Source organism: Hippopotamus amphibius, chromosome 5 (genome assembly GCF_030028045.1).
Source record: "Hippopotamus amphibius kiboko isolate mHipAmp2 chromosome 5, mHipAmp2.hap2, whole genome shotgun sequence".
NCBI lineage: Eukaryota > Metazoa > Chordata > Mammalia > Artiodactyla > Hippopotamidae > Hippopotamus > Hippopotamus amphibius.
The window spans coordinates 81,723,879-81,750,441 of record NC_080190.1 but is presented as its reverse complement, the minus strand read 5'-3'; the positions used below and the strand labels follow the sequence as shown (position 1 = coordinate 81,750,441).

Here is a 26,563-nt window from a genome sequence, read left to right as displayed (position 1 = left end):
CAGAATCCGCTAATGATAGATAACCCAGGAAGCAAAATCCAGGAGGATCGCTGGCACTTAGCCAGAGTCGGGGCCTCTCCCAGCACCTACTGGGATTCGGAGTTGGGGCAGCTGGGGCAGCACCTGGGAACGTGCATTTTAAATACCCCCCCCCCCCCCCCCACCCCGTGCTGATGGCAGAGGTGATCTCAGATCACACCTGAGAAGCCCCAAGGTGACTGGAAACGTGCAAGTTTTGGGATTTGAATCCAGCCTCGCCACGTGCAAGCTATGGCATCTTGGTCCAGTGACTTCTCTGAATCTCAGGTTTTTCATCTGTAAGAGAGGAAATAATAAGTAGGATTGTAAGGGGATTAAACAAGATAATTGCTCAGCAGTTAACATCCAGGGCTCAGCATGGACTCGGGCAGTGCAGGAGCCCTTGACACATGCTGGCAGTTTCTGTGTGAGTGAAGTAGGGATAACTGTAACCTGAGTTGGATGTGGTCATGAGTGAGCTGGATACTTTATCTAATGTGTCCAGTGCAGGACCTGGAATATTAAGTCCTCTGTAAACGTTTCTTTCCGTTCTCCGTCTGCTCTGTGGATCCAGAGGGCTGAGTGTACAGTTTCTACAAAGCCCACACCTAGCTCCCAGATTATTCACCCCTTCCATCAGTGTGTTGCATTTGTCATAACTACTGAACCAATATGGATACATCATTAACTGAAGTCCACATTGCACTCCGATTTCCTTAGCTTTTACCTAATGTACTTTTTGTGTGTTTGTTTGAGGATCCCGTCCAGGGTACCACATGACATTTAGTCATACTCTCTCCTAAGACTCCTCTGGGCTCTGACAGTTTCTTAGGTTTTCCTTGTTTTGGGTGACCTGGACAGCTTTGAGGAGCGTTGGTCAGGGATTTTGTAGACTGTCCCTCAGTTGGGATTTATCTGGCGATCATCTGTTGATTTGACTAGGATTGTGGATTTTGGGGAGGAAAACCACAGAGATAAAATGCCATTTTCTACTGTACTATCAACGTGACTTACCACTTTTGATGTTGACCTTGATCACCTGGTTAAGGTACTGTTTATCAGAGGGATGATTTTTTTAATTTATTTAAAAATTTTTTAATTGAAGTATAGTTGATTTACAATATTGTGTTAGTTTCTGGCGTACAGAACAGTGATTCAGTTATACATACACATATCTATTCTCTTTTCAGATTCTTTTCCATCATAGGTTATTACAAGATATTGAGTATTGTTTCCCGTGCTATACAGTAGGTCCTTGTAGGTTATCTATTTCATATGGTAGTGTGTATCTGTTAATCCCAAACTCCTAATTTATCCCTCCCTGCCTTTCCCCTTTGTTTTCTATGTCTGTGAGTCTGTTTCTGTTTTGTAAATAAGTTCATTTGCATCATGTTTTTTAAGATTCCACATAAAAGTGATATCATATATTTGTCTGACTTAGTTCACTTCTTATGATAATCTCTGGGTCCATCCATGGTGTGTGGTTGAGCAATGTTCCATTGTATATGTATGCCACTAAGTGCGAGTCATGGAATTCTTGCTGGCTAGAGTTTTACCAGTGTTCAGCTTCCTTAGGGCAGTGGGTTCCCATCCCCAGGGCTCTTTCTGTTGCTCCACACACAAGGGGAACTGAAGTATATAGTTAAACATTTTTCGGTATACATCTGGAAAAAATAAAAACTGTAATTAGAAAAGATACATGCACCCCAGTGTTCATAGTAGCACTGTTATAATAGCCAAGACATGGAAGCAGCCCAAGTGCCCATCAATAGATGATTGGATTAAGAAGATGTGGTGTAAATACAGCTGATTGACTTTGGTGTACCTCAAAAACTGGTACAAGAGTGTAAAGCAATTATATTTCAATAAAGAGCTAAAACAAAAAAAGATGTGGTGTGTATAAACAATGGAATATTACTCAGCATAAGAAAGAATGAAGTGTTGGCATTTGCAGCAATGTGAATAGGCCTAGGGAATAACATGCTTAGTAAATAAGTCAGACAGAGAAAGACAAATTGCTAGATGATATCACTTACATGTGGAATCTAAAAAATCATACAAATGAATCTATATACAAATCAGAAACAGACTCACAGCCATAGAAAGCAAACTTCTGGTTACAAAGGGGAGAGAGAGAGAGAGAGAGAGAGGGATAAATTAGGAGGATGGGATTAACATATACACACTACTATACATAAAATAGATAAGAAACAATGATTTACTGTATAGCACAGAGAACTATACTGAATAACTTATAATAACCTATAATGGAATATAATCTGCGAAAAAAAACCAAACAAACCCAAAACAAATCACTCTGCTGTACATCTGAAGCTAACACAATATTGTAAATCAACTATACTTAAATTAAAAAAAGCGTTGAGGATGACTCTAAATAAACAGGTGAATTGCTAAAGCTTAAGTGAAACAGAACTGATCAACAGCCACCAAAAAGTGATGCGTAAGTAAATTCACCCGCACCAGCTTAAGAAGCTACAAAAACAGCAGATCCTTATTATAGTGAAGAGAGTTCCCCGTAGGTAGACATGATGTCTCAGAGGGGCTGGACAGAGCAGCAGGCGGTTATTTTCCTACCCCCTCTCCCGGTAGGAGCCCTTTTCGCCCTCCTGAATTCTTGCAGAAAGAGTCAACACCTTCCAGGAAAAGCTATTGATACCACGCGTGCTTTTCCCCACACTCTATATTTACTTCACGCGAGTAACATTCACATTATGTGTTTAAAGAATGTTGATTACAAGTGAACTTGAGCCAAGTGAGGTTGAGTGTGGGGCCTGGAAGGCTCCAGTGCCAGATGCAAGCACCGTCTGGGTCGGTTCTGGGAGCCAGCGGGTAGTGGCCAGGCAGCCGGCGGCTGGGTCCAAGTCTTGGCTCGGCCTCACTGTTTTCTGTCTGTGAAGCCTGGAGCAAACGTCTTCCTCTTTGTGCCTCAGTTTACTCCTGACAAAATGAGAATAATAGTAGGACTTCTTCAAGTGGATGCATTTCAAGTAGGTAGAACAGTGCCTGGGGCATGGGAAAGCAGGATCATTGTTAGCTGTTGCTGTTTTACATCAGCTTGTCAGAAACAGCTGACCTTTGAGTGCAGCCAGACAGGAGTGTGTGCAGACTCAGTAGGTGTGAGGCAGCTCTTTTCTGCCCTCTGGGCTGAGACAGCAGAGAATTCGCATCTGCAGGAAGCCTGGAGCTGGCAGGGGTAACGGCGGAGTTGGGATGGGGCTGGCATGGCCTGGTTGCTGACAGCCTTGGTCCAGTACCCCTGGGTTCAGACAGCCCATCTTCCTTGTAAAAAACCCTATCTCTCTGTCTCCCTGTCTGTCTCTCTATCTATCCATCTCTATCTATCTATCATCTATCTATCTATCTATCTATCTATCTATCTATCTATCTATCTATCTATCATCTACCTATCCATCTATCTTTATCTACCTACCTAGCTAGCTACCTACCTATTATCTACCTATCTATCAACAGCAAGTTTAAAGCATCTGATTAGCCCACTCTCTTGGTAAGAGAACAATTAGAATGGCCTGGTCCCCTAGCCACAATCACCACTGCTCCCCAAGTGGGGACCTGCAGGTTTAGATAGATTCTCTTACTTTACCCTTTCCCTACCCCACAACCAGAGCACGGGCCGTGAAATTGTATACTTGGGCTGCTGGAAGACCCAGATGTACCTGGAGACCAGCTTTTGTGAAACAGCCTACAAGGTGCCCCACAGTGGAAATCAGCAGTGCTCCTCCAGGGTATTTTTAGGTTAAAAAACAGGTGGGAAATACTTGGATAAGTTTTAAAAGATTGTGATCAGACTTCACCTGGGGGAGTGAGTGGAATTTTTCAATTGAAAAAAAAAAATCAATCCTTGGGAGTTTTTATGACTGAATCCTATGTGAAAGAAGGAACTGGAGAGCAGGGACACTTTATTAGTAGGTGTTCTTAGGAATCAAGGCAAATAAAAGTGACTTCCATGCCGTGTATTAGTGACATGCTTAGAATGGTTTGGGGACCCAAAAGATAGCATGACAGTGAGGGCAGTACAGATAAAAAGAAAGCATTCCCATGCCCAATAAATAAAGTTTGACTTGGACGATCCACAATGTTATCTTAAATTTGTTCAAAGCCATAGACTTTCTTTTGTTTTTTAAGAACTTTTATTGAGATACAGTTAACAGACAATAAACTGCATATATTTAGAGTGTACAATTTGGTATCCCAATCTCCCAGTTCATTCCCCCCCAACCCTCCCGGCTTTCCCCACTTGGTGTCCATATGTTTGTTCTCTACATCTGTGTCTCTATTTCTGCCTTGCAAACAGGTTGATTTGTACCATTTTTCTATAGTCCTCATATATGTGTTAATATACGATATTTGTTTTTCTCCTTCTGACTCACTTCACTCTGTATGACAGTCTCTAGGTCCATCCATGTCTCTGCAGATGTCCCAGTTTCATTGTAAAGCCACAGACTTTCAATTCCTGGAAAAAGTATTTTTAATCTTTTAGTACCAGAAAGAATCAGGGCAAGTGGGAAGTAGCTATTTAATTATATCTCTGAAATGGTATCAGTTTGAGGAAAGATCTCATATGCTTGTGTATTTGTATACTAAGTGGCTGTCTATACCAAGCAATTTATTTTGCTATTCACTTGATAAGAAATGCATTAAGATTTTGCTTACGCTTTAGTTTCATTTTTTTTTTTAAGTGCAGAGGAAGTATTCCCTTACGCGTTAATCCATGACCTAGTTGGATTCAAAAGGAAATTTCATAGGCGTGCAAATATTCCTTTAAGACTGAGTCTGGACTCAGGGCCAAACATAGCCAGCCCCCATGGACAGCCTGTGTTTTCCTTCCTATTAAAAGATGGTCTCAGAATAGGACTATTTCTATTATAGAAACAGTGGCAATTTAAATTGGATTTCTAAATGTAATATGTTCAAGGCAGAGACTTTAAAAATTCATATCCAAACTCGTATCACTTTCATCTTGACTTCTTATGCTCAAAGTAGTTCATGAATTGCAAAGAATATTCTCTCCCTGATTCATTTTTGTTGGTTTTTGGAACCTTATGAATTGTACATTGATTTGTGAGATGTAAATTCTTCATTGGCTTTTGCCCTGGAAAGTTGATGTTATAGCTTTCCCTTAATTTTTCTCTCCATTCCAGGAGAAGAATCAAAAATGTGTCCGCTCTCCTCATAACAGGATTTTGAGGGCTAAGATGAAATCTGTTAAGTTTTTGGTCTTCCTCAGAGGAAAATGCATATAAATAGCAAATGTTTAAACACTGGATTATTCCACTGTGCTAGACTAAAACATTTTGTGCAGTCTTTGCAGGTATAACTTTGCACCTGTATTGTCTTGCTTTGTAAGACATAAGGAAATTGAAGCCTACAACTTATAATTCTGTTTCTTGTTAATAATGGAGCTCAAGTTAGACCATGTAGAGCAAATAGTGGTTTAAATTAGTTTTGCACTTGAAATGAACAACACAAATGGACGTTTCACTGTGGGGGAAGCATTGGATTAAATCTAGATTTTATCCGGGGCTGGTAATTACATTTTCAGGTAAATCTTGTTGAGTCTGAGAGGCATAACACTTTTTTTTTGGTATTCTCATTCTTCTTTGACAGAGTAAGCATCAGGGATTTTGTTGTTGTTTTCTTTTCTTGGTGTTTTGTGTGTATGAAGTATAGTGGTGGAGGGGCAAATGTGTTATGTGGTGTAAGTTGTATAATATGGTATAAATGATTGACTACGAGGCTTTTGTCATTTAATCAAAATTAAAGGTACCATTCAGAAATTATGTTTGTTTTCTAGGGACACAACCAAATCATAACATATAGCAGACCAATCTATTTTTGTGTGCTGTGTGGCCTTATTTTGCTTCTTGATATAGGGGCCAAAGCCAGGCACCCTCCCAATTACACTGTGTATGGCCTGAAGCTCTTCTCTCCAGGGTCCCTCCAAGCGGCTAGGGACCTCTTAATAGGTGAGTTCATTTGGGGGTTACGGGAAAGAATGTAGAGGTGGGAGGGTATTTCTCCCTGATATTTTCTGAATCCCTCATTTGAGAAATTTTCTTACTTGATTATCGGATCAAAAGATGTGCATTTTCCTCTTGGCTTGCATGCTTTCAGAAGACTGTCTGGGAGCCAGAGCCCCAAGCATCCAACAATGGACTTATTCTAAAGGATGCTGATATCCACGACCAGGAAGCTGCAGCACCATAATATCTGAAGACTAGTGGCTGGGGTGCCTGGTGTGGGGTGTCAGTGGGCTCCCCAGGGTGGGGACGATTTTGCCATCAGGGTGGCAGCCACAGCCTCATCCGCACAGCACAGATGCTCTGGTAACGCGTGAGTGGACATGGTTCTCAGTCCAGATGGAGTCCTGGATTTGCCGGTCACCCAGCCTTCCACTGGCGTGCTTTGCTTGCCTTAAGGTCTAGGCAGTGTTTGATGTAAAATGCTCCATTTGAACAAGTGACCTTCATATTACAATGGTGTAGAGCCCCAGATTTGGAGCCAGGTGGCTGGCTGTTTGAATTCCAGCTCTGCTCCTTTACTAGTTGTGCGACCTTGAGCAAAATTCAGCTGTAATATGGGGACAAAATAGCACACACCTCAGAGGTTGTTGCAAGTTTTAGATGAGTTAGTATATTTCAACACATAGAAGAGTGCCTTGAACCGGATATTAGCTGTTATTATCTTTATTATGCAAAGAGCCTGCCCCCTTGTGGGCCCTCAGCTCTGAAGACTTGACTGCCCACTAGGGAGTCGGAGAATTCTTGTGATGACATCCAGAGGTTTACACACCTGCTAACTTGTGATTATCTGACCACATTGACCAGATGAGTTGGTAAAGGACAGTTCCCAAAGACACCACCCCCTGGATCTGTTGTTACTTACCAGCTAGAAATTTTACTCAAGAGGAGATTGTCAAAGCCATAGATCCTGTATCATCATTCTCCGATCCCATGACAACTCTCTGAATCTCTCCAGTGGGACTCGGGAGGACCCCCAGATGTGACAAACCTTTGTGCTTCTTATAGGTGAAGGCTGGAGTAGACCTCCCACCCTCTGACTCTCTTTCCCGGCTGCCACCTCTCCATCCCTCTTCCTACTGTTTTGGTAACAAACCATTCACTCCCCTTACACTCAGCCCACCACACAAACCCACCTTTGTCTGCATCCTCGGCACGTCACTTCCTGCAACACCATGTGAAGAGCTGAGGGGTTTCTTGCATACCAAAGGGTTGGGACCATATTTCAGAGACTCTTTGAGTTCTAACAGGAAACAGAAACATGTGGGGAAAAAAATGATTAGAGTCACAGTCAATGTCCTCATGCCCAGGGATATTTGCTTCTACCCTGTATAATATTTTTCACTTTACTTTTTTAAGTTATTTGAAAGTTTACTGAAACACACACACACACACACACACACACACACCGAGAAGGACTTTCAGTCACTTTTACCTTCCCGTACATTAGCTCAGCCTTCTTCCTCCTGAGGTCAGCTGCAGTGAAGGCGTCAGAGTCTGGGTAGGCAGAGATGCCCCATCACCACTGCACACACTTGGGAGGACCGTCCTGTCCTGCCATCTTCTTTTTACAAACAGCAGTGCTGGAGTCTGGAGTCTACAGTCAAGGGAGGATCTGGGGAGTGGAGGGGGAGAGGGCATAAAAGAATTTTGGAAGGTGCCCAAGAAACATCTCTCTGTGCCGTAACGTTGCCATTCCCCATCCTTGCCCCACACTCAGTCCTGGGTACCTCTTGGCCACCTTGCCTGAGAATCTCGAGTGCAGGTTAGGGCTGACAGGCTTCCATGTCTTAGAGATCACAAGGGTTTGCAGCCTGGCCGGGAGCCCCCGCTCCCTTGTCTCCTTCTCACCTCGTCCTTGTGCCCTTCTCTGCTGCCCACCCACCCTCAGCACACATACCGTGATAGGCAGTAATGGCTCATTTCCTTTAAATGGGTCCCATCTTGTATCCTCTCACAACCCCTCCTTTTCATAACATTTAACCTGTAGTCATCTGCTTCCTTCGTGACATGTGACTAACATCTGTCTCCCTCGCAAGCTTGCACGCTGCTCATACTCTTCACCATGGAATCCCCAGCCCCTGGCGTAGTGTCTGGGATGTACAGGCACTAAGGAGACACTTGTTGGAGGGATGAACACAAAGTTTGCTTTAAGTACAAAAGAAATTACTGGACAGATGGACCTTGGAAAACTTCCCATTCATACATCAGGAAAAGCTTATAGTCGTGTTTGGACTGTTCAACTCAGCCCTTAGCATAAGTAGGGATTTAGTAATACCTTTTGCAGATGATTTGTATAAAGAGATTCAGGAGAAGGAAAACATGACATATATTCCATTTAGAAATAATTTTTCTGTACACGAATGTCTCCCTCATTCCTGTTTTTCTTTAATTTGCTGCTATGAAAAAGCCAGTACATTTGGAAAAACGTAGTTGTCTCGGCATAGCAAATGTGAAATTAAATTCCCATGGCATTAGAATGTGAAATTAAATGTTATTAAAGCTCACAAAGTAAGATCTTAATGTACTTAGTAAAAGCTTAAGTCTTTACTTTTAGCAGTAACCCGGGTTCTAGAATAAGCTAGGCTATGTACCTTTGCTTTTTACTTTTCTTCAAATCAGTTTCATTAGGCAGTGGAGATGGGGTAGGGAATATGGCATTTCTTATCTTTTTCACTGGAATTCCCTTTTTCTCATTAAAACTCCTTCTTCATACATATTTTTGTCTACTTGTCAACAGCGATAAGTAAAAATAGTGATAATCCACCAAGCCGACTAAATGATTGAGTCAAAAAAAAGTGGGAAAATAGAACAATAGCAGCCCCTGCGAAATGAAGGTGTTAAACATACCAATTTGTACCAAACAGGAAAAGATTATGCGACGACTTTAGTTGAGGAAAGAGAGGCTTATACAATTTTCCCGACTTTATGAGGAAAAAGAAGGGCAGTTCAAAGCCATTTATTCTTGTTTGTGGAAGCCCTTCGCCGCCGTCCCTCAGCTACCAAGGGATCTAAGTGGTTTACAGCACTGCCATTGGTAGGTTCAGAGACTAGCAAGGAGAGAAGAAAAAACTTAGGGGAAAATAAGAGGTTATTAGGAAGAAAAAAGGAGTGTATTAGTTTCCTAACAAAGTATCACAAACGGGTTGCTCAGAAGAACAGAATTGCATGTCTCCTAGTTCTGGGGGCCAGAGGTCTAACATCCCTGAAGGCACAAGAGAAGGATCTGCTCCAGGCCTCTCTCCTTGGCCTGTTGATGGCCTTCTTCTCCCTGTGTCTCTTTACATGGTCATCCCTTTGTGCATCTCTGTATTCAAATTTCCCCTTTTTATAAGGTTATCAGTCATATTAGATTAAAGCCCACTCTAATGATCTCATCTTAACTTGATTATCTGCAAAGACCCCATCTCCAAATAGGGTCCCATTCCCAGGTACTGGGGGTTAGGACTCTAGCATCTTTTGGAGGGACACACTTCAACCCATTCATTTAAGAGAAATGACAAGGGAGAAACAGGAACTGAGTACACGGGATGTTGTTTACCATCATGTGTCCGAAGATGCTCTTGTGCCTGTCATGCTGAGGAAGTGGTCCCCCTCTGTCTGAGGCTGGGGTGTGTGAAATAGTGCCTAGAGTTGTGCCTTATGGGTGATATCTCTGTTCCCCACCGCCTCTCTTGGTTTCTGCTCAGACCACCAACCAGTCAGAGTGGAGAGAGGTGGCAGAGGAAGAGGAGGAGGAAGGGAGAAAGATCTGGTGTCCGCTGCTTATTCTGCCTCCCAGGGAGGAGGGGGTTGAATGCGAGACAGGGGTAGGAGATGAGTCCGGTGGCCACTGGGCAGTGGGAAGGATGGAGAAACTCTTCGCCACATGTGATGCAAGAAGAGAACATCAGATAACAGAACAACAGAGGAAGGAGAAAGCACAGTGACAAGAGACAGGAACCCAGGGGATAAAATTGGCACAGGAGAGAAGACAAAGTCATTGGTGGGACTAGTTACTTTTTTAGGCTGAGGGGTGAGTTAAGGAAATAGAAACAGGGTGATATTCTTACATAATTTATTTTCCTTTTATGATTTTTCACATAGGTTCAGAATATCACTTCTCTTTCATTATAGGGAAAAAGCCTTTTTTTTTTTTTTTCTCCAGGAGTAAGGTGAAAGGCCTTCTTAGTGCTCATTTCCTTTGCTGACCTCTGGGCTGAAATTTTTATTACTTTCCATTTGGATAACTTCAGCAGAAGCCTATGAGTGAAACTGGCTTTGTAATCATCCTCTGGATGAGAAAGCCAAGAGGTCTTCCATTCCTAGTACCATATTTCAAGAGGAGCAGTAACAAAGCTGGAGTGTGTCCTGAGGAATGTGGCCACTTGGGCTACACTGGGTCTGCAGATGGGGCAAGGGAATGGAGGTGTCCAGCCTAGAGAAGAAGTACTCGGGTCCTAGAGGCACACGTGATGGCTGCAGGTGGTTAAAAGGCTGCCAGGTCGAAGAGGGAGGGATTTTATTTTCTGTTGGTGTAGCTGTAATAACTAGTCCCAGTGGACAGTATGTGGATTACAGGTCACTGGAAGACTGGTGAAATGGTTTGGTGTAGAGCTATCCAGTAGGGGCATGGGTTGCCTAGTGATGCGAGAAGTTCCCTGATGTGGGAAGAACTCAGGCAAGATAAGACAGCCGTCACTTGTAGAGGGGTTTTATGCACTGGATGGGCTCCTTATCATATGGCCTCTGTGGTCCTTTTTTAGATGTGAGAGTTTGATGTTTTATTTTAGTCTTTAGGACTGTAACCCCCTACCTACACTTGAAGGATGTAACCCTTGGAGGTAGTGGAGATATTGTAACCAGTGACTGGTATAGATCCACCCTCATCTACACATCAAGACTCACATTTCCATGTCTTGTGTAAAGACTTGTCTCTTGGCCCCACTCATCCACATCAGGACAATATGTTACTACACAGATACGGCATGTAGGAGACACATGGTGTATACAGTCATACCAAGTTCAGAGTCATGGTTTTATTTCCATGTTGCTTTGATTCTGCATACATCCCCCCAAACCTGCAAATACAGTAACGTGTACCACTATTCACGTTTAACAGGAGAAAGAAGCAAGTTCCAATATTTTTATTTATACATTGTGCTTGAAAAGAAATGGAACTGTACCAGAAGTTTCTGCATTTCTGGTAATTATTAGAGAACATGAGACGTAGGGAAGACCTGAGAGAAAATTACAGACCCTCTCAGCAGGAAGCTAAGAAAAAAGTCTTTGTTCACAGGGAAAATTGCCAACAACCACAGGGACTTTTTGAATTTTTTTCCTTATGGAAAAAAGGACAGAATCACTTCGGCAACTTCAAGTGGGATTTTCTAGTCATCCTACTAACGCCTTTTTGTTCACGTGAACTGCACCCTGACATTCACGTGGCCTCCACCTTCCTCTTGTTCCACCTGCATGGCTCTGATTTTTAAGACAAGAGGCTTTCTCCTCTACTTTATCCTGGGGAAGACCTAGATCCTGGGCTCCCCGTTGACTGCTGTCCTTCCTCCGCTGTGTCATTCAGCTCTACTCTGCCAGCCTTGGCCAGAGCATCTTCAGTTAGGACTTCCGTACCATTCTGTTTTTCCCCTGCCATCATTCATCGTGTTTCAGTTCTTTCCACTTTATTAGTTTGAGTTTTATTGCCTAATGTACTTCTTATAGACAACACTTCTTTACCCATGTTTTGCTGCACAGTTTCCAGTATTTGTCTGCCATTATTATATTATTTCACACCCATACTTTTCCCTGTAGTTCTTTATTCTCTGTAGTTTTTGCCACACACAGCACTTGAGAAGGTAGACTAATGACCGTGAAGATTACAGTGTACCATCTAATCTTCATTGCTGGGTGCTGAGTCCCAAACTTAAGAAAAGAAGACCTAGTCAGTTTGCTTAAAATTATATGAATTAAAATATTAATGCTCAAAACTTTATGTCCTGCTATTAAGCTTCTATTTATTTTTTGTATCTTTCCTTTCCTATAAAAACTGAAAGAAAAAATTGTCTTATATAGTTATGACTAGCAAATCTGCATTTGTCTTATTGCAGACTTTGTTTTTTTTTAAATTTTATTGAAGTACAGTTGATTTACAATGTTAATTTCTTCTGTACAGCAAAGTGACTCAGTTGTACATAATCTCTCAATATATTCTTTTTCATATTCTTTTTCAATATGGTTTGTCACAGGATATTGAATATAGTTCCCTATGCTCTGCAGTAGGACCTTGTTGTTTATCCATCCTGTATATAATAGTTTGCCCCTGCTAATCCCAAACTCCCAATCCTTTCCTCCCCCAACCCGTTCTTGCTGACTGTGATGGAGAAAGGTAGTACTCACAGATGCTTCAGGTTTTCACAATATAGTTAAAATCTTGCCACAGACAACATTATAACAAAATCACCACGTGTGTCCAAATACGGTTCCAATCCCAAGCAAAGGCTCGTTCATCCTAGGCATGTTCATTACATAAAGTTTTACTTGTTGCCGAAACAGTTTCTTGGTATTGTAATAGTGGGGTTTTGTCCCATGTTGCTGTCGTGGGGTTAACCCACGATTAGCCAGAGAATGGGACAGACAGATACTCTCATCCCTACAATTTCACCGTGGAACGTTTGTATTTCCATTTTTTTTATAAACACCTGAAACATGGTCCCCATCCTTCCTACTCACACTGTTCACTGCAGTTTATGTATGAGGTTTGGACATAATTCCATGTTTAGGCATCTTAGATTTCAAATCAAATTTCCTTGATTTTATTAAGGTTTACCAGTATCAAACTTCATTGACTTTCCACCCAATAAACTGAGACAGAAAGGTAGACAGATGTCCTGTGGCATCACTAATGGGAGTTTGTGTGTTTCTATGAAACCCAACTTAAATAGAATTGAGAAAGAGAGATTGATGGGGAAATAGCTGTAAAATGCAGCTCAACTACGCATTATTTCCCTGAACAAATGATCTCTATGAAAAACTGAATTATAACGTGTGGATGTTTCATCCAATTGCATTGTTATGGTTTGGGAAGTTGGCAGTCTTCCTCTCCTCAGGCAGGGCCCCCTTCACCTCCCAGGTCACCTGCTCTACCTGAGAAGCAGGCCCTTTAGTGTCGCACCATCACGGTTGTGGGCTTTCTTAGTCCATCACCACTGTCCCTTGCTCCTCTGTGGGTCTGGGGTTCTGACTGAACTCTGAGCCTCCACTGGGTATTTAGAGCAGAACAGACACAGCAACTCAAGCTCTGGAGGTGACAGTAGCACAAAGCAAGGAGCCTTGCAGGAAGGGATCCCCAAACGGCTCTCCTTGGGTTTTGCATGCTCCTGTAGTTTTCCTGGTCCTCTTTCTCCCATCTCATCTTCCCCAAGTTCAAGTCTGTCTTGCAGACTGAAGCCCAACCTACTCTCTACCCACCATCCCTAGGTGCCTGCTCAAGCCTTTCCCTCCATGGCCCCTCCCGTTAATTTCACTGGCCTGTGTTCGGCTTAGCCTCCAGCCTCCTCCAGTGGGTGGGGAGAGGAGGCCACATTGCCTCCAGGACCTGGGTGAGGTGGGGTGGGCTGGGCTGAAAGTGGGGAGGGAGCTGCAATTGCTGCGGGAGCCTGGGCCCCAGTTCCCGCACAACTTACCGTCAATTTTGTGTGTTCACTTTCAGTGTTTCTGTATTGCTTCCCTGCAATTTCCCTCCTTGGGCTCTTCCCCCAGATCAACACTTTCTGCATTTATCTTTTGGAGCAAATTGACATGCTGTTTTTTGGAGGTTCTGGTAAGTCGTTTCCTTTCTATTTGTCCTGTAAAAAAGAGTCTCAAGTTCAGATAAGGGCTAAATAGCCTCAGGCATGGAATGAGGTCTGGACAGTTAGGTGTTCTTCCTCCTGAGCCTTAAAAGACTTCAGCTTGGGTTGGTCAGGTTGCTGGTCGGCCCTTCTAGATTTATTCATTCACCCAAATTGAACGTGGTCCACCCAGCTTGTCACAAGCAGAAAACAGGGAAGCATAGAATTCCATGAGCTTTGAACTAGGTTTAAGGCTCTTCTAACTGTTCTTTGGAAAATCAGTATGTGTGAATGTGTGTGAACGTGAGTGAGTGGAGGTGAGGGTGAGCACTGTGCGTATTTGAGCACATATATGTCTGAGTTAGTCTGGGAGCATGTGGGTGTGACACTGTGAGTGTGTGTTGTGTGTGGGCCTGTACAGACAGGTGACCTGTGTCCTTTCATTTGGTGTGTACTTTAGATTCCAACCAAGGTGGATAGAGCTTCATCTAATGCTTACTTGGAGACTTTACCCAGATGGCTTACCTTTAAAGTTTACTCTTCTCTAAATGGAAACTAACATGCTGATCTCATAGGGTCACTGTAAGGAGTCCATGAAATCTGTACATAAAGCACCTGAGCATAGAGGGTAATTACTGTTACCACCTCCTTGTACACACACAGACACACACACATGAGCAGTGCTTTCTTGTTCTTTTTATCTATCATCTATCTGTCTATCTATCTATCTCTATCTATCTATCTATCTATCTATCTATATCTATCATCTATCTCTATCTAATCTATCTGTCAATCTATCATCTACCTATCTGTCTATCTATCATCTATCTATCTAATCTATCTATCTATCTATCTTCCATTTCCCTTTGTCCCAGTCTCTGTCTCCATCTCCATCCCCATCCCCATCTGTCTCCCCTCCCTTCCTTCCCCTCCCTTCCCCCTCCCCCTCTCTTCTCCCTCGCTCTTCCTCTCCTCATTTCCATCCTCATCTCCATCTCTCTCCTTTCTTCCATTGAAATCACCATCCCTCATCTTCCCTGGGCCAGCAGCTTCCAACTGTAAGCAACAAGGTCTCCCACCTCCACACCGACTGGTTCACACAGTCTTCCCAGAATGTCATCGAAAGTTCTTTCTACCTGCGGTCCTCCTGCGTTTTTAGTTAACGGTCCGTGTCTTTCCTGTACCAGGAGTCGCCCAGGGCTTTTTGACTGCCCCGAGGATTGATTCTTTGCCCCTTCAACAGGCATTTTTATTGGAGTATGGTTGATTTACATACAAACTTCATGTCTTACAACATTTACTGACCGTGAGACTCGCCAGTCTAGAAGGGAACTCTTGACGTTTGTGTTCTAGCCGTTTCGGGGATGCTGTCGGCTGTTTACAGTGTGGCCCGGAGTGCGTCCGCCGCGGCCGTGCTGCACGTGTTCTGCTTCAGCGCCGTGAAGGTAGGTGCGAGGCCAGGCGCCTTCTTCCCACATCCGTTGAATTAAGTGTATTTTAAGTAAACAAACACCTCCTCCAGTTACAAGAGAAATGGGATCTAGGCACATTAGGGGTAACAGGGCCTGGCAGGTGAGGCCTCAGTGGTTTAGAAAATGCATTAAGATACCCGGTTTGCCCTGAGGCACAAAGCCCACCTGGGCTGACGCCCCCACGCCGGGTGTCTGCGATTCTCGGTCAGTTAGGAACACTGGGCGGGGCTTCTGCTCAACACCGGGGTCGGCAGGCCCCCGCGTGCTGACGCGTCCTTCTGAAATACCACTCAGAAGATGGTGACGAGATGCAATTGCATCAAGCCTTACGGACAGAGAACAGGAACGGCTGTGACAGCAAAAAATTTTAGAATGCAGAAAACAGATGGACCGTAGATTTATCCAGATGGAGAAAGTGAAAACCCAGGCTGGCAGCAAGGGAAGCCTAAGATGATGAAAAAACAAGATAAGCATTAACTTTAGGAAGACAGCAAGTGGTATCAGAAGAGCAATGTAACTGTGGTACGTGCATGGCTCAGCTGTGAATAATACTTTGTATTTTTGATGATCTGAATAAGAGCTGTAACTGAAATGGTAGAATGAGGGAGGTGAAGTGTGTGTGTGTGTGCATGCACCCATTGGAGAGGTCTTAATCCTGTCTTGCACGTTAAAAAGTCAGCAAATAATATCTGAAGTTGAAAAAAAATCAAAACATAACAAAACAGCCATGTTACTTGGAAATATGGAGGTAAATAGGTGAAGAAGAAACAGCTGAAAGTCCCTGCGTTTGGGAAGCAGGAATTGAAGCAAGGAGATGGACGGTGTGGTCAGGGGACCACTGCTGTTCATCTCCTCGTGCAGAACTGCAGAGGGTCCATGAAGTCTGAAAACAACACACATAATGTGTGCAAGGGTATCTTCAATCAGAAAAAAGGAATTAATTGGTAGTATACATATTTCTTGACTTTATGGACACCCTGCCTTTAATGTGTTATACCGCAAGTACCTCTTTGATAGCATAAAAATTAAATGTAAAAGAGTAAATAAAATATGCTTCAAATGGTTTCAAATATATATCCTATGACATTGATTAATTTTTTATTATTTTTTAAATTAATTAATGTATTTATTGGCTGCATTGGGTCTTTGTTGCTACGCACGGGCTTTCTCTAGTGGTGGTGAGTGGGCTCTAGGTGCGTGGGCTTCAGCAATTGTGGCATGCAGACTCAGTAGTTGTGGCACACGGGCTTAGTTTCTCCGTGACATGTGGGATCTTCCCAGACCAGGGACGGAATCCGTGTCCCCTGCGCTGGCAGGTGGATTCTTAACTGCTGTGCCACCAGGGACGTCCCATTAACTAACTTTTTAAAAGATTATCTTAAAATCGTATTAAACTCAGTGTTGGTGGCAGAAAGATAATTGTTTATTCCCCTTTGTAGAAGAGAGGAATTCAGTAATATTATCTTCCAGTGTGCCACAGTTGAATTTCTCTGGGGTAATCAGTGGCATAATTCCTTCCCTCACTCCTTCCATCCTTTTCCTGTGGATATATGTATACTTTTTTACATTAAAAAAAGAGAGAGGAGAAGGCTCCTTTTTCTAATGCACAGTGGTAATGTACATGCTTGTGGTGGCTGTTTGTTACCACATTTATACCATCATGTAGAACAATTATATAATTAATCAGAGTTTCTGGGTTCTTTCTTTTGAAATACATTCCTTTATTCAGTCACAGGACCCCAGGTATTTCATTCAGGGAAACTATTTAGGTATTTTGCAAAAACCTCTTTCTACTGCCCTTTGTTAGAATGACTACCTGTAAAATTTTGGGGTCACAAACTTTTCCCTGCAGGACCCTTTGTATTTTGCTCTGTTGTGTTCCAGTCTTTGTTTGTGTATATATTTATTTATTTTTATTAATTGTTTGAAAGTCTGGTTCATTGAGATATCATATGTGTGCCGCAAAATTCAAGTTTTTAATATATATAATTTGGTAAGTTTTGATAAATATATATCGTCTTGGAACCAAGGCCACAATCAAGTTATAGAACATTTCCACCAACTCAAAATTCCCCTTGTATCCTTTTGTAGTCTGTCTCCTCTCCTTACCCTAAGCTTTGACCACCAGTGATCTGATTTTTAATGCTTATTACTTTTGTTTAAGCTCTTTATTGGAATATAATTGCTTTACACTGTTGTGCCAGTTTTTACTGTACAACAAAGAGAATCAGCTATGTGTGTATATATATCACCATATTACGCTTATAACGTTTAAAAATCAACTTTGTACAATAAAATTCACTAGTTTTGAATGTACAATTAGATGAGTTTTGATGACTGTCACCGTCACAGTCATGATGTAGAGCAATTCCACCACCACCATGTTCTTCTTCATTCGCCTCCCCAGGCCCAGGTGCCTGCAACCACTGATGTGCTCTCTGTCATTATGATTCGCTTTTTCTAGAACTTCACATAAATGGAATGATGTAATATGTAGCTTTTGGAGCACTTGTTTCAGTCAGTGCAGTACTTTTGAGATCCAACCATGTGTCAGTTGTTTCTTTCTTTTTCATTGCTGTGTAGCGTTTCTGTGGTTATTTCCAGTTATTGAAATTTATGAATAATATATACATATGTATGTGTATATATGTGTGTGTGTGTGTGTGTGTGTGTGTATACATAACTTTATAATAAACTGCCAAACTGTTGTTCACAGTGTCAGTACTGGTTTCCATTCCCTCTACAATCTTTGAGATTTCCAAGCGCTCCAAATTCTTTCTAGCACTTTATGTTGTCAGGTTTTAAAAGTAGCAGACATTCTAGTGCGTGCTAGTATCTAACTGTGGTTTTAATTTTTATTTCTCTAATAACAATTATTATCGAGTATGTTTTCATATGCTTGCTTTGTGAAAAACGATTGGTGAAAAATCTGTTAAAATCTTTTGCCCATTTAAAAATTGCATTGTATGCTCTTATTATTAAGATATGAGCTTTTTTTTTTTTTTTTTTACAAATTCCGGATATAAGTTCTTGATCAAATATATATTGCACATATATTTTTTTCCAGCTTGTGGCTTGCATTTCCATTTCATTAACATTATTTTCAAAGAACAGAAGCTTTAAATTATAATGAAGTTCAATTTATAAGTTATTTTATGTTTTGTACTTTTTATGTTCTATCTAAAAATATTTACCTAACACAAGGTTACAAATATTTTTTTCCTAAAAGTTTTATAGTTGTAACTCTTACATTTAGATCTATGATCTATTTTGTGTTGATTTTTGTGTATGATATGAGGTAAAGATTGAGATTCACTAGCACAATTGTTGAAAAGACTAACCTTTTCCCTATTGAACTACCTTGGAAACATTGTAAAAGATTAGTTACTGGTTTCTGGTTTCTGGTCCAGCATGCAAGCAGTTTGGGAGTTATTACTACATCCTAAGAGTAAGTGAAAAGATGACTAACTGAAAAAACAGAAAGTTCTTCTTAGGGACTTCCCTGGTGGTGCAGTGGTTAGGAATCTGCCTGCCAATGCAGAGGACACGGGTTCAATCCCTGGTCCAGGAAGATCTCATATGCCACAGAGCAGCTAAGCCCATGCACCACAACTACTGAAGCTGTGCTCTAGAGCCCATGAGCCACAACTGCTGAGCCCATGTGCCACAACTACTGAAGCCCGAGTGCCTAGAGCCCATTCTCCACAACCAGAGAAGCCACCGCAATGAGAAGCCTGCGCACCTCAACAAAGAGTAGCCCCCACTCGCCACAGCTAGACAAAGCCCATGTGAGCAACGAAGACCCAACCCAGCCAAAAATAAATAAATTAAATATTTTTTAAAAAAATCTCTTCTTAGATCTATTAGAGAAGGGAGGCAGCAGGGCAAATTCCTGCCTCCAAAATTGGAGAGACAGGTAAATACCGAGAACCATAACTTAGTGGAACAGGAAACCAGGAGCAGAAACCTCTATGGGAAGCAGTACCAAGAGTGGGAAAACCTGAACTGTGATTGACAAATTGCTGAAGGCTCAGTGTGGACCAGTCTTGAGAGTTAATAACTCCAGGTGAATCCAGTCATCAGGAAGACCCCACATTTTTATGAATTTCACTCTCACAAGCTCAACCAGGTTCTTACAGTGAATATTGGAGAAAAACCCCCTCCTGCCTTCAGCAGGTAGAGGGGAAGAGTAACCATTTTGAAATATACCAGAGCATTCTGTGCTTGTTAACCAAGCCTGCCTCAAGATTTTACTGGAGCCTAAGCTATTGGGACTTTTTCAGAGCCTAACTGATGTGGAGGAAGGGAAACACTAAACTCCAGTTTGGCTCCAGCCTTCTATGTGGGCAAAGGGAAATACCTAACTCCAGCCCAGTCCTTTCTAGCCATTCTGTTCCACGTGAGGTGGGGGTGGGACTCAGAAGCACTTGTGAAGTTCACAGTCCAGAGCCACAGGGTCTCCAAAAGACAGAGAACTAGTCCCAGAACTATAGAATACCTCTCGCCTCATGCATTAATACCGCATTACTAAAGGTCTGTTTATCATAGGTCCTTTTACCTCTTACATCATGTCTGGCTACCAAGAAAAAATTACAAGGCATACTAAAAGGCAAAAAAACACAGTTTGAAGAGAAATAGCAAGCATCAGAACCGTACTTAGATATGGCAGAATGTTGGAATTATCAGACTGGGAATTTAAAGCAGCTATGATTAGCATGCTAAGGGGTCTAATGGATAAGGTGCACAGCAGGCAAGAACAGAAGGGCCGTGCAAGTAGAGAGGTGGAAATTCTAAGAAAGAGCCAAGAAGAAATGCTGGTGATCAGAAACACTGTAACAGAAATGAAGAATGCCCCTGAAGGGCTTATGAGTAGACTGGACACTGCTGAGGGAAGAATTTCTGAGCTTAAGGATACGTCAATAGAAACTTCGAAAATGGAAAAGCAGAGAGAAAAAGGACTGAAAAAACCAGAATATCCAAGAACTTTGGGACAATTACAAGAGGTATAACTTATGTGTAATGGGAATACCAGAGGAGAAGAAAGAGTAGAACAGAATATGACTGAGAATTTCCCCAAATTAATATCAGATGCCAAATCACATATCTGGGAAGCTCAGAGAACACCGAGCATGATACATGCCAAAAAACCTACACCTATGCATATTATATTCAAGTTGCTGAAAATCAAAGATAAAGAAAAAATCTTGAAAGATACCAGAGGATAATAACACTTTACCTATAGAGGAAGAAATAAGAATTACACCTGACTTCTTAGGAACTGTTATAGACTGAACTGTCTCCCCCAGATTCATATGTCCAAAACCCTAATCCCCAATGTGATGATATTTGGAGATAGGGCCTTTGGAAAATAGGTTTAGATGAGTTCCTGAGGGTGGGGTCCTCATGATGGGATTAGTGCCCTTATAAGAAGAGACAGGACACCAGAGGTCTCTCTCTCTCTGCCATGTGAAGACAGAGAAGAAATGCAGCTGTCTGCAAGCCAGAGAACCTTCACTAGCACCTGGCCATGCTGGCAACATAATCTCTGACTTCCAGCCTTCAGAACTGTGAGAAATGAATGTCTGTTGCTTAAGCCACCCAGTCTATTTATTGTTTTTTTTTTTTTTTTTTTTTTTTTTTTTTGGTAACCTGAGCTGAGTAGGACAGAAACAATGCAAGCAAGACAAAAGTGGACTAAAATAAAGTGTTGAAAGTAACATACACACACACACACATTTAGATTCTGTGCCTTGCAAAATTATCTTTCAAAAATGAAAGATAAATACAGACTTTCTTGGACAAATAAAAACTGAGGAATCTTGTTGTGAATAGACTTGCCTGGGGAGAAAATATTTGCAAAAGGCATATCTGATAAAGTACTGTAATCCAAAAAGTATACAAAAAAGCTTAAAAACTCAACAATAAGAAGAACAACTTAACTAAAAGTGGACAGAAGCCTGAATAGACACCTCACCAATGAAGATATGCAGATGGCAAATAGGCATGTGAAGATATGCTCAACATCATATGCCATTAGGGAATTGCAAATTAAAATGACAATAAGATCCCAATACACACCTATTAGAATGGCCAAAATTCAGGACACTGACAACACCAAATGCTGACAAGCATGTGGAGCCACAGGAACTCTCACTTATTGGTGGTGGGGATGCAAAATAACATAGCCATTTTGGAAGACAGTTTGGCGATTTCTTACAAAGTAAACATACTCTTACCGTACAATCTAGCAGTTGTGCTCCTTGACATTTACCCTCTTTGAAAACTTAGGTTCACACAAAAACCTGCACACAAATGTTTATAGCAGCTTTATTTAATAATTACCAAAAATTTGGTAATTATTAAATCAAGATGTCCTACAGTAGGTGAATGGATAAATAGACTGTGGGGCAGTCAGACAATGGAATACTATTCAGCATGGCCCCCTCAGACACACATCCCCAAATAAGGTATCGTGCCATGAAAAGACTCGGAGGAATCTTAAATGCATATTGCTAAGTTAAAGAAGCTAATGTAAAAAGGCTACATATTGTAAGATTCCAATTATATGACATTCTAGGAAAGACAAAACTTTCTGCATCTACCGAGAAGATCATACTGATCTTTCTTAGTTCTGTTGACAGGGCGAATTACATTGGTTGACTTTTAAATGTTGACTTTTAAATGTTGACTTTAAAATGTTGAATCAATATGTTAAATGTTGAAAGATGAACCCCAGTTGGTCATGATGTATTACGCTTTTTATAGATTGCTCAATTTTATTTACTAGTATTTTGTTGAGAAATATTGTGTCTATGATCATGAGGTTCCTAGTTCTCTAGTTTGTTTTTCTAGTAATGCTTTGTCTTGAGGTAATAGACTCATAAAATGTGTTGGAAAGCATTTCCTTCTAAAGTTCTAAGAGAGTTTGTATAGAATTGGTATTATGTATTTCGTGTTTGATAGAATTCATAAGTAAAGCCATCTAGGCCTGGAATTTTCTTCATGGTAAGGTTTTAAACTATGAATTCAATAAATATCAAGTTATTCAGATTATCTATTATTGAAATAGTTATTTCCTTTAAGGAATTTGTCCATTTTCTCTACAATTTCTAATTATTGGCATATATATTATACTTTTAATGTCCATAGTGTTTGTAATGATGTCTCTTCTTTTACTGCTAACACTGGTAATTTGTGCCCTCTTTTTTTTTTTTCCCTGATCAGTTTGAATAGAGGTTTATTAATACTTTTGAACTTTTTATATAATAGTATTTGAGTTTATTGTTTTTATTTTTTATTTTCATTGATTTCTGCTCTTATCTTTATTATTTCTGTCTTCTTGCTCACTCTGGTTATAATTTGTTCTTTTTGTCCTGATTTTTATTCAGGAAGGAACATATGTTATTTTATAATCTCATTAAACAGTTATCTTATAAAAGCATGAAAAAGATAAGGAGAAAATATCTGTTTTACTTACCTTGCTTTTTACAATTTCCTTTAATATACATTGCTTTGTGTAGATCCATCTTTCCACTGGGTATCATAATCCTGTCTGAAGAACTTTCTTTAACAGAACTTGTAGTGCGGCTCTACTGGTAGTGAATTCTTGCAGCTTTTGTCTGAACCGTTCTTCATTTTTGCCTTCATTTTTGAAGATATGTTCACTGGTATAGAATTCTGGCTTGGCAGCTTTGATTTTTTCCCTTTTGATACTTTAAATATGTTGGCACAATTTCTTGGATTGTACAATTTCTGATCAGGACTGTTACTCTAGTATTTGTTCCTCTGTCAGTAATGTTTTCAGTATTTGTTTTCTCTGGCTACCTTCCAGATTTTCTCTTCATCTTTTGTTTTCAGCAATGTGAAAGTGATGCGACTTAGTGTATGGTGTTTATTTTTATTTTGCTTAAGGTTCTCTGAGCTGTTTTTGATCTTTTTAAATTGATATTTCCAAATCCTCAACCATTATCTCTTCAGATATGTGTTCTGCCTTGTTCTGTTTTTCTTTTCTTCTTGAGTGTTCAATTATACATATGTTAGACCGTTTAATAGTACTCCATGTCCTTTGGATTTTCTTTTGAATAATTTTTATCAACCTATCTTTAAGTTCACTTATTCTTTCCTCTGCTGTGCCTAGTCTGATGGTAAGGTCAGCAAAGGAATTTTTAAAAATCTCTTATGTTTTTTAATTTACTCCTAGCATTTCATTTTGACTCCTATATAGTTTTGATCTCTCTCTTGAAATTATCCATCTATTTATAAATATTGTCCACCAATTCCTTGATATTTTAACATTAATTATAGTTATTTTGAAGTTAAGATTTTGTAAGATACCTGGCTTTTTCTTGTCAGAGTGTGAGCCATCCTCTTGTGGATTTTTATATTTGACGTGGAAGTATCAGTCATCAATATTTAGTTTTGAGGAGAACAAGAGTGAGACCAACTTGAACTTTTCCAGAATTCTTGTGTAAATCTTTCTTATCTTCTAAACTTAAAACAAAGCAATAGACTATGACTAGACTTAGATCTCTTTCTTTAAGTTTTCTGGAACACTTTTCATACTGAAGGTTGTTACAAATAAAGTTTCTCCCTCTTATTGTTTGATATTATTGATTTTTGTTTACATGATCTGTTTTAAATTTTTTTTTACAAACTTTTTTTGTTGTGTATGTTTGCCTTTCATGTCTCTCATTCCTTTTTTCATGATCTGCTTGTCTTTATATTCTTATTTGTGTTCTGGTGTGGTTTCTAGAGTTTCTCATTTCAACAACAAGCAACAACAGCAAATATTTGTTGGGAAATTATGATGTGCTGGGAACTTTCCATTTGGTAACAACCTGCTGAAACGGAATAGTGAGTCCCAGCTACCCCAAACTCAGGTCTTGTCATGCCCTATCACCTTTTATACCCCACACATGATTACATGTGTTTATATCCCCTGTCTGCTCAGGTGGACATTTGGTTTGTGACCCTGGTCTTGTAGTCAAGTAGGAATTGAGCTGGCTTCTGTAAGAAAAACTTAAGACTCCCTGACTAAATCTTGCCAGAGGTACCTCAGGTTTAAAATACAGGAAGAGAAGAGAGTGAAGCGAAGAATGTTTCAGTAACATACTCCCAGTTCAGATGTATCTTTTCCCTGGAAAATATGTTATTGATGGAATTTTAGGTGGTTCTAGCAGAAAACTTCATCCCAGGGGGTAGATATGAATTGGTTGGCTTTACTTCATCCTCTTTGCTCCAATATCCCACCATTGAACTGACCGAATAAAACCTGCTGCCTACAGTATAGCAGAGGGGTCCAGATGCTACCAGTCCACAGACATATGAGTCCAAGTGTTATGTTATCTGCCAACCCCATGGCCTGCCTCCACTCCAGCCCTTTCACCTCTGATTTAGTTGATGAGGAAGGAATTTAGTGAAATCCTTTCCTGCTTACTTCCTCAATATATTTCCCTCTCTCTCTGAAATAGAGAGTGGGAATTTGGGTCGTGTGTCAGATGTCAAAATCTTCTTTCAGTCTAGTCTCATCTGTAAAGTAAGATCCAGCATAAATTTCTCAAAGTCTATGGCTTATGCACAAGTACTTTCTCTAGTTCCCAGTATAGATTTATGCTTTTTTCTTTTTGAATATTTATCGGACATTTAATGGGAGGAGGAAAGCTAGTTCCGTGGGTTCTTTTTCTTTAAAAAAAATTTTTATTGAAGTATAGTTGATTTACAATGTTGTGTTAGTTTCAGGTGCACAGCAAAGTAAATCAGTTATACATATATGAGGGTGAGTCAAAAATTATCCACGCTCTGGCATAGAATTTACAGAAGATTAAATATAACTAGTGCGGATAATTTTTGACACGCCCTTGTACATATATCCACTCTTTTTTTTTTTTTTTTTTTTTTTTTATTTTTTATTATTATTATTTTATTTTTTTTTTTTGGGGGGTACACCAGATTCAATCAACTGTTTTTACACACATATCCCCATATTCCCTCCCTTCCTTGACGCCCCCCCCTCGATTCCCCCCCACCCTCCCTGCCCCAGTCCTCTAAGGCATCTTCCATCCTCGAGTTGGACTCCCTTTGTTATACAACAACTTCCCACTGACTATTTTACAGTTGGTAGTATATATATGTCTGTACTACTCTCCCGCTTCTTCTCAGTTTCCCCTTCACCCCCCGCCCCCTCCCATACCTCGAGTTCTCCAGTCCATTCCCTGTATCTGCTTCCCTGTTCTTGTCACTGAGTTCATCAGTACCATTTTTAGATTCCGTATATGTGAGTTAGCATACAATATTTGTCTTTCCCTTTCTGACTTACTTCACTCTGTATGACAGATTGTAGTTCTATCCACCTCATTACATATAGCTCCATCTCATCCCTTTTTATAGCTGAGTAATATTCCATTGTATATATATGCCACATCTTCTGTATCCATTCATCTGTTGATGGGCATTTAGGTTGCTTCCATGTCCTGGCTATTGTAAAGAGTGCTGCAATAAACATTATGGTACAAGTTTCTTTTGGGATTATGGTTTTCTTTGGGTATATGCCCAGGAGTGGGATTACTGGATCATATGGTAGTTCTATTTGTAGTTTTTTAAGGAACCTCCAAATTGTTTTCCATAGTGGCTGTACCAACTTACAGTCCCACCAACAGTGCAGGAGAGTTCCCTTTTCTCCACACCCTCTCCAACATTTGTTGTTTCCAGACTTTGTGATGATGGCCATTCTGATTGGTGTGAGGTGATACCTCATTGTGGCTTTGACTTGCATTTCTCTGATGATGAGTGATGTGGAGCATCTTTTCATGTGTTTGTTGGCCATCTGTATGTCTTCTTTGGAGAAATGTCTATTTAGGTCTTCTGCCCATTTGTGGATTGGGTTATTTGCTTTTTTGGTATGAAGCTGCATGAGCTGCTTGTATATTTTGGAGGTTAATCCTTTGTCCGTTGTTTCATAGGCAATTATTTTTTCCCATTCTGAGGGTTGCCTTTTAGTCTTGTTTATGGTTTCTTTTGCTGTGCAAAAGCTTTTAAGTTTCATGAGGTCCCATTCGTTTATTCTTGATTTTATTTCCATGATTCTAGGAGGTGGGTCAAAAAGGATGTTGCTTTGATGTATGTCAAAGAGTGTTCTGCCTATGTTTTCCTCTAGGAGTTTGATAGTGTCTGGCCTTATATGTAGGTCTTTAATCCATTTGGAGTT

At 40.7% G+C, this 26,563-nt stretch overlaps 1 protein-coding gene across 9 annotated transcripts in view; it reads left to right on the top strand.

Annotated features, from left to right (window-relative positions):
- PCNX2 (pecanex 2) overlaps positions 1–26,563 on the top strand; it is a 288,254-nt gene that overhangs the window by 77,797 nt on the left and 183,894 nt on the right. For 8 of the 9 annotated variants that reach the window (XM_057737510.1, XM_057737504.1, XM_057737503.1 and 5 more), the window contains 3 exons: positions 5,852–6,023; positions 13,768–13,878; positions 15,242–15,333. The exons of the other annotated variant lie outside the window; for it this stretch is intronic. In XM_057737510.1, the coding sequence (XP_057593493.1) occupies positions 5,852–6,023; positions 13,768–13,878; positions 15,242–15,333 (375 nt within the window). The remainder of the gene's footprint in view (positions 1–5,851; positions 6,024–13,767; positions 13,879–15,241; positions 15,334–26,563) is intronic. 9 annotated transcript variants of the gene reach the window in all.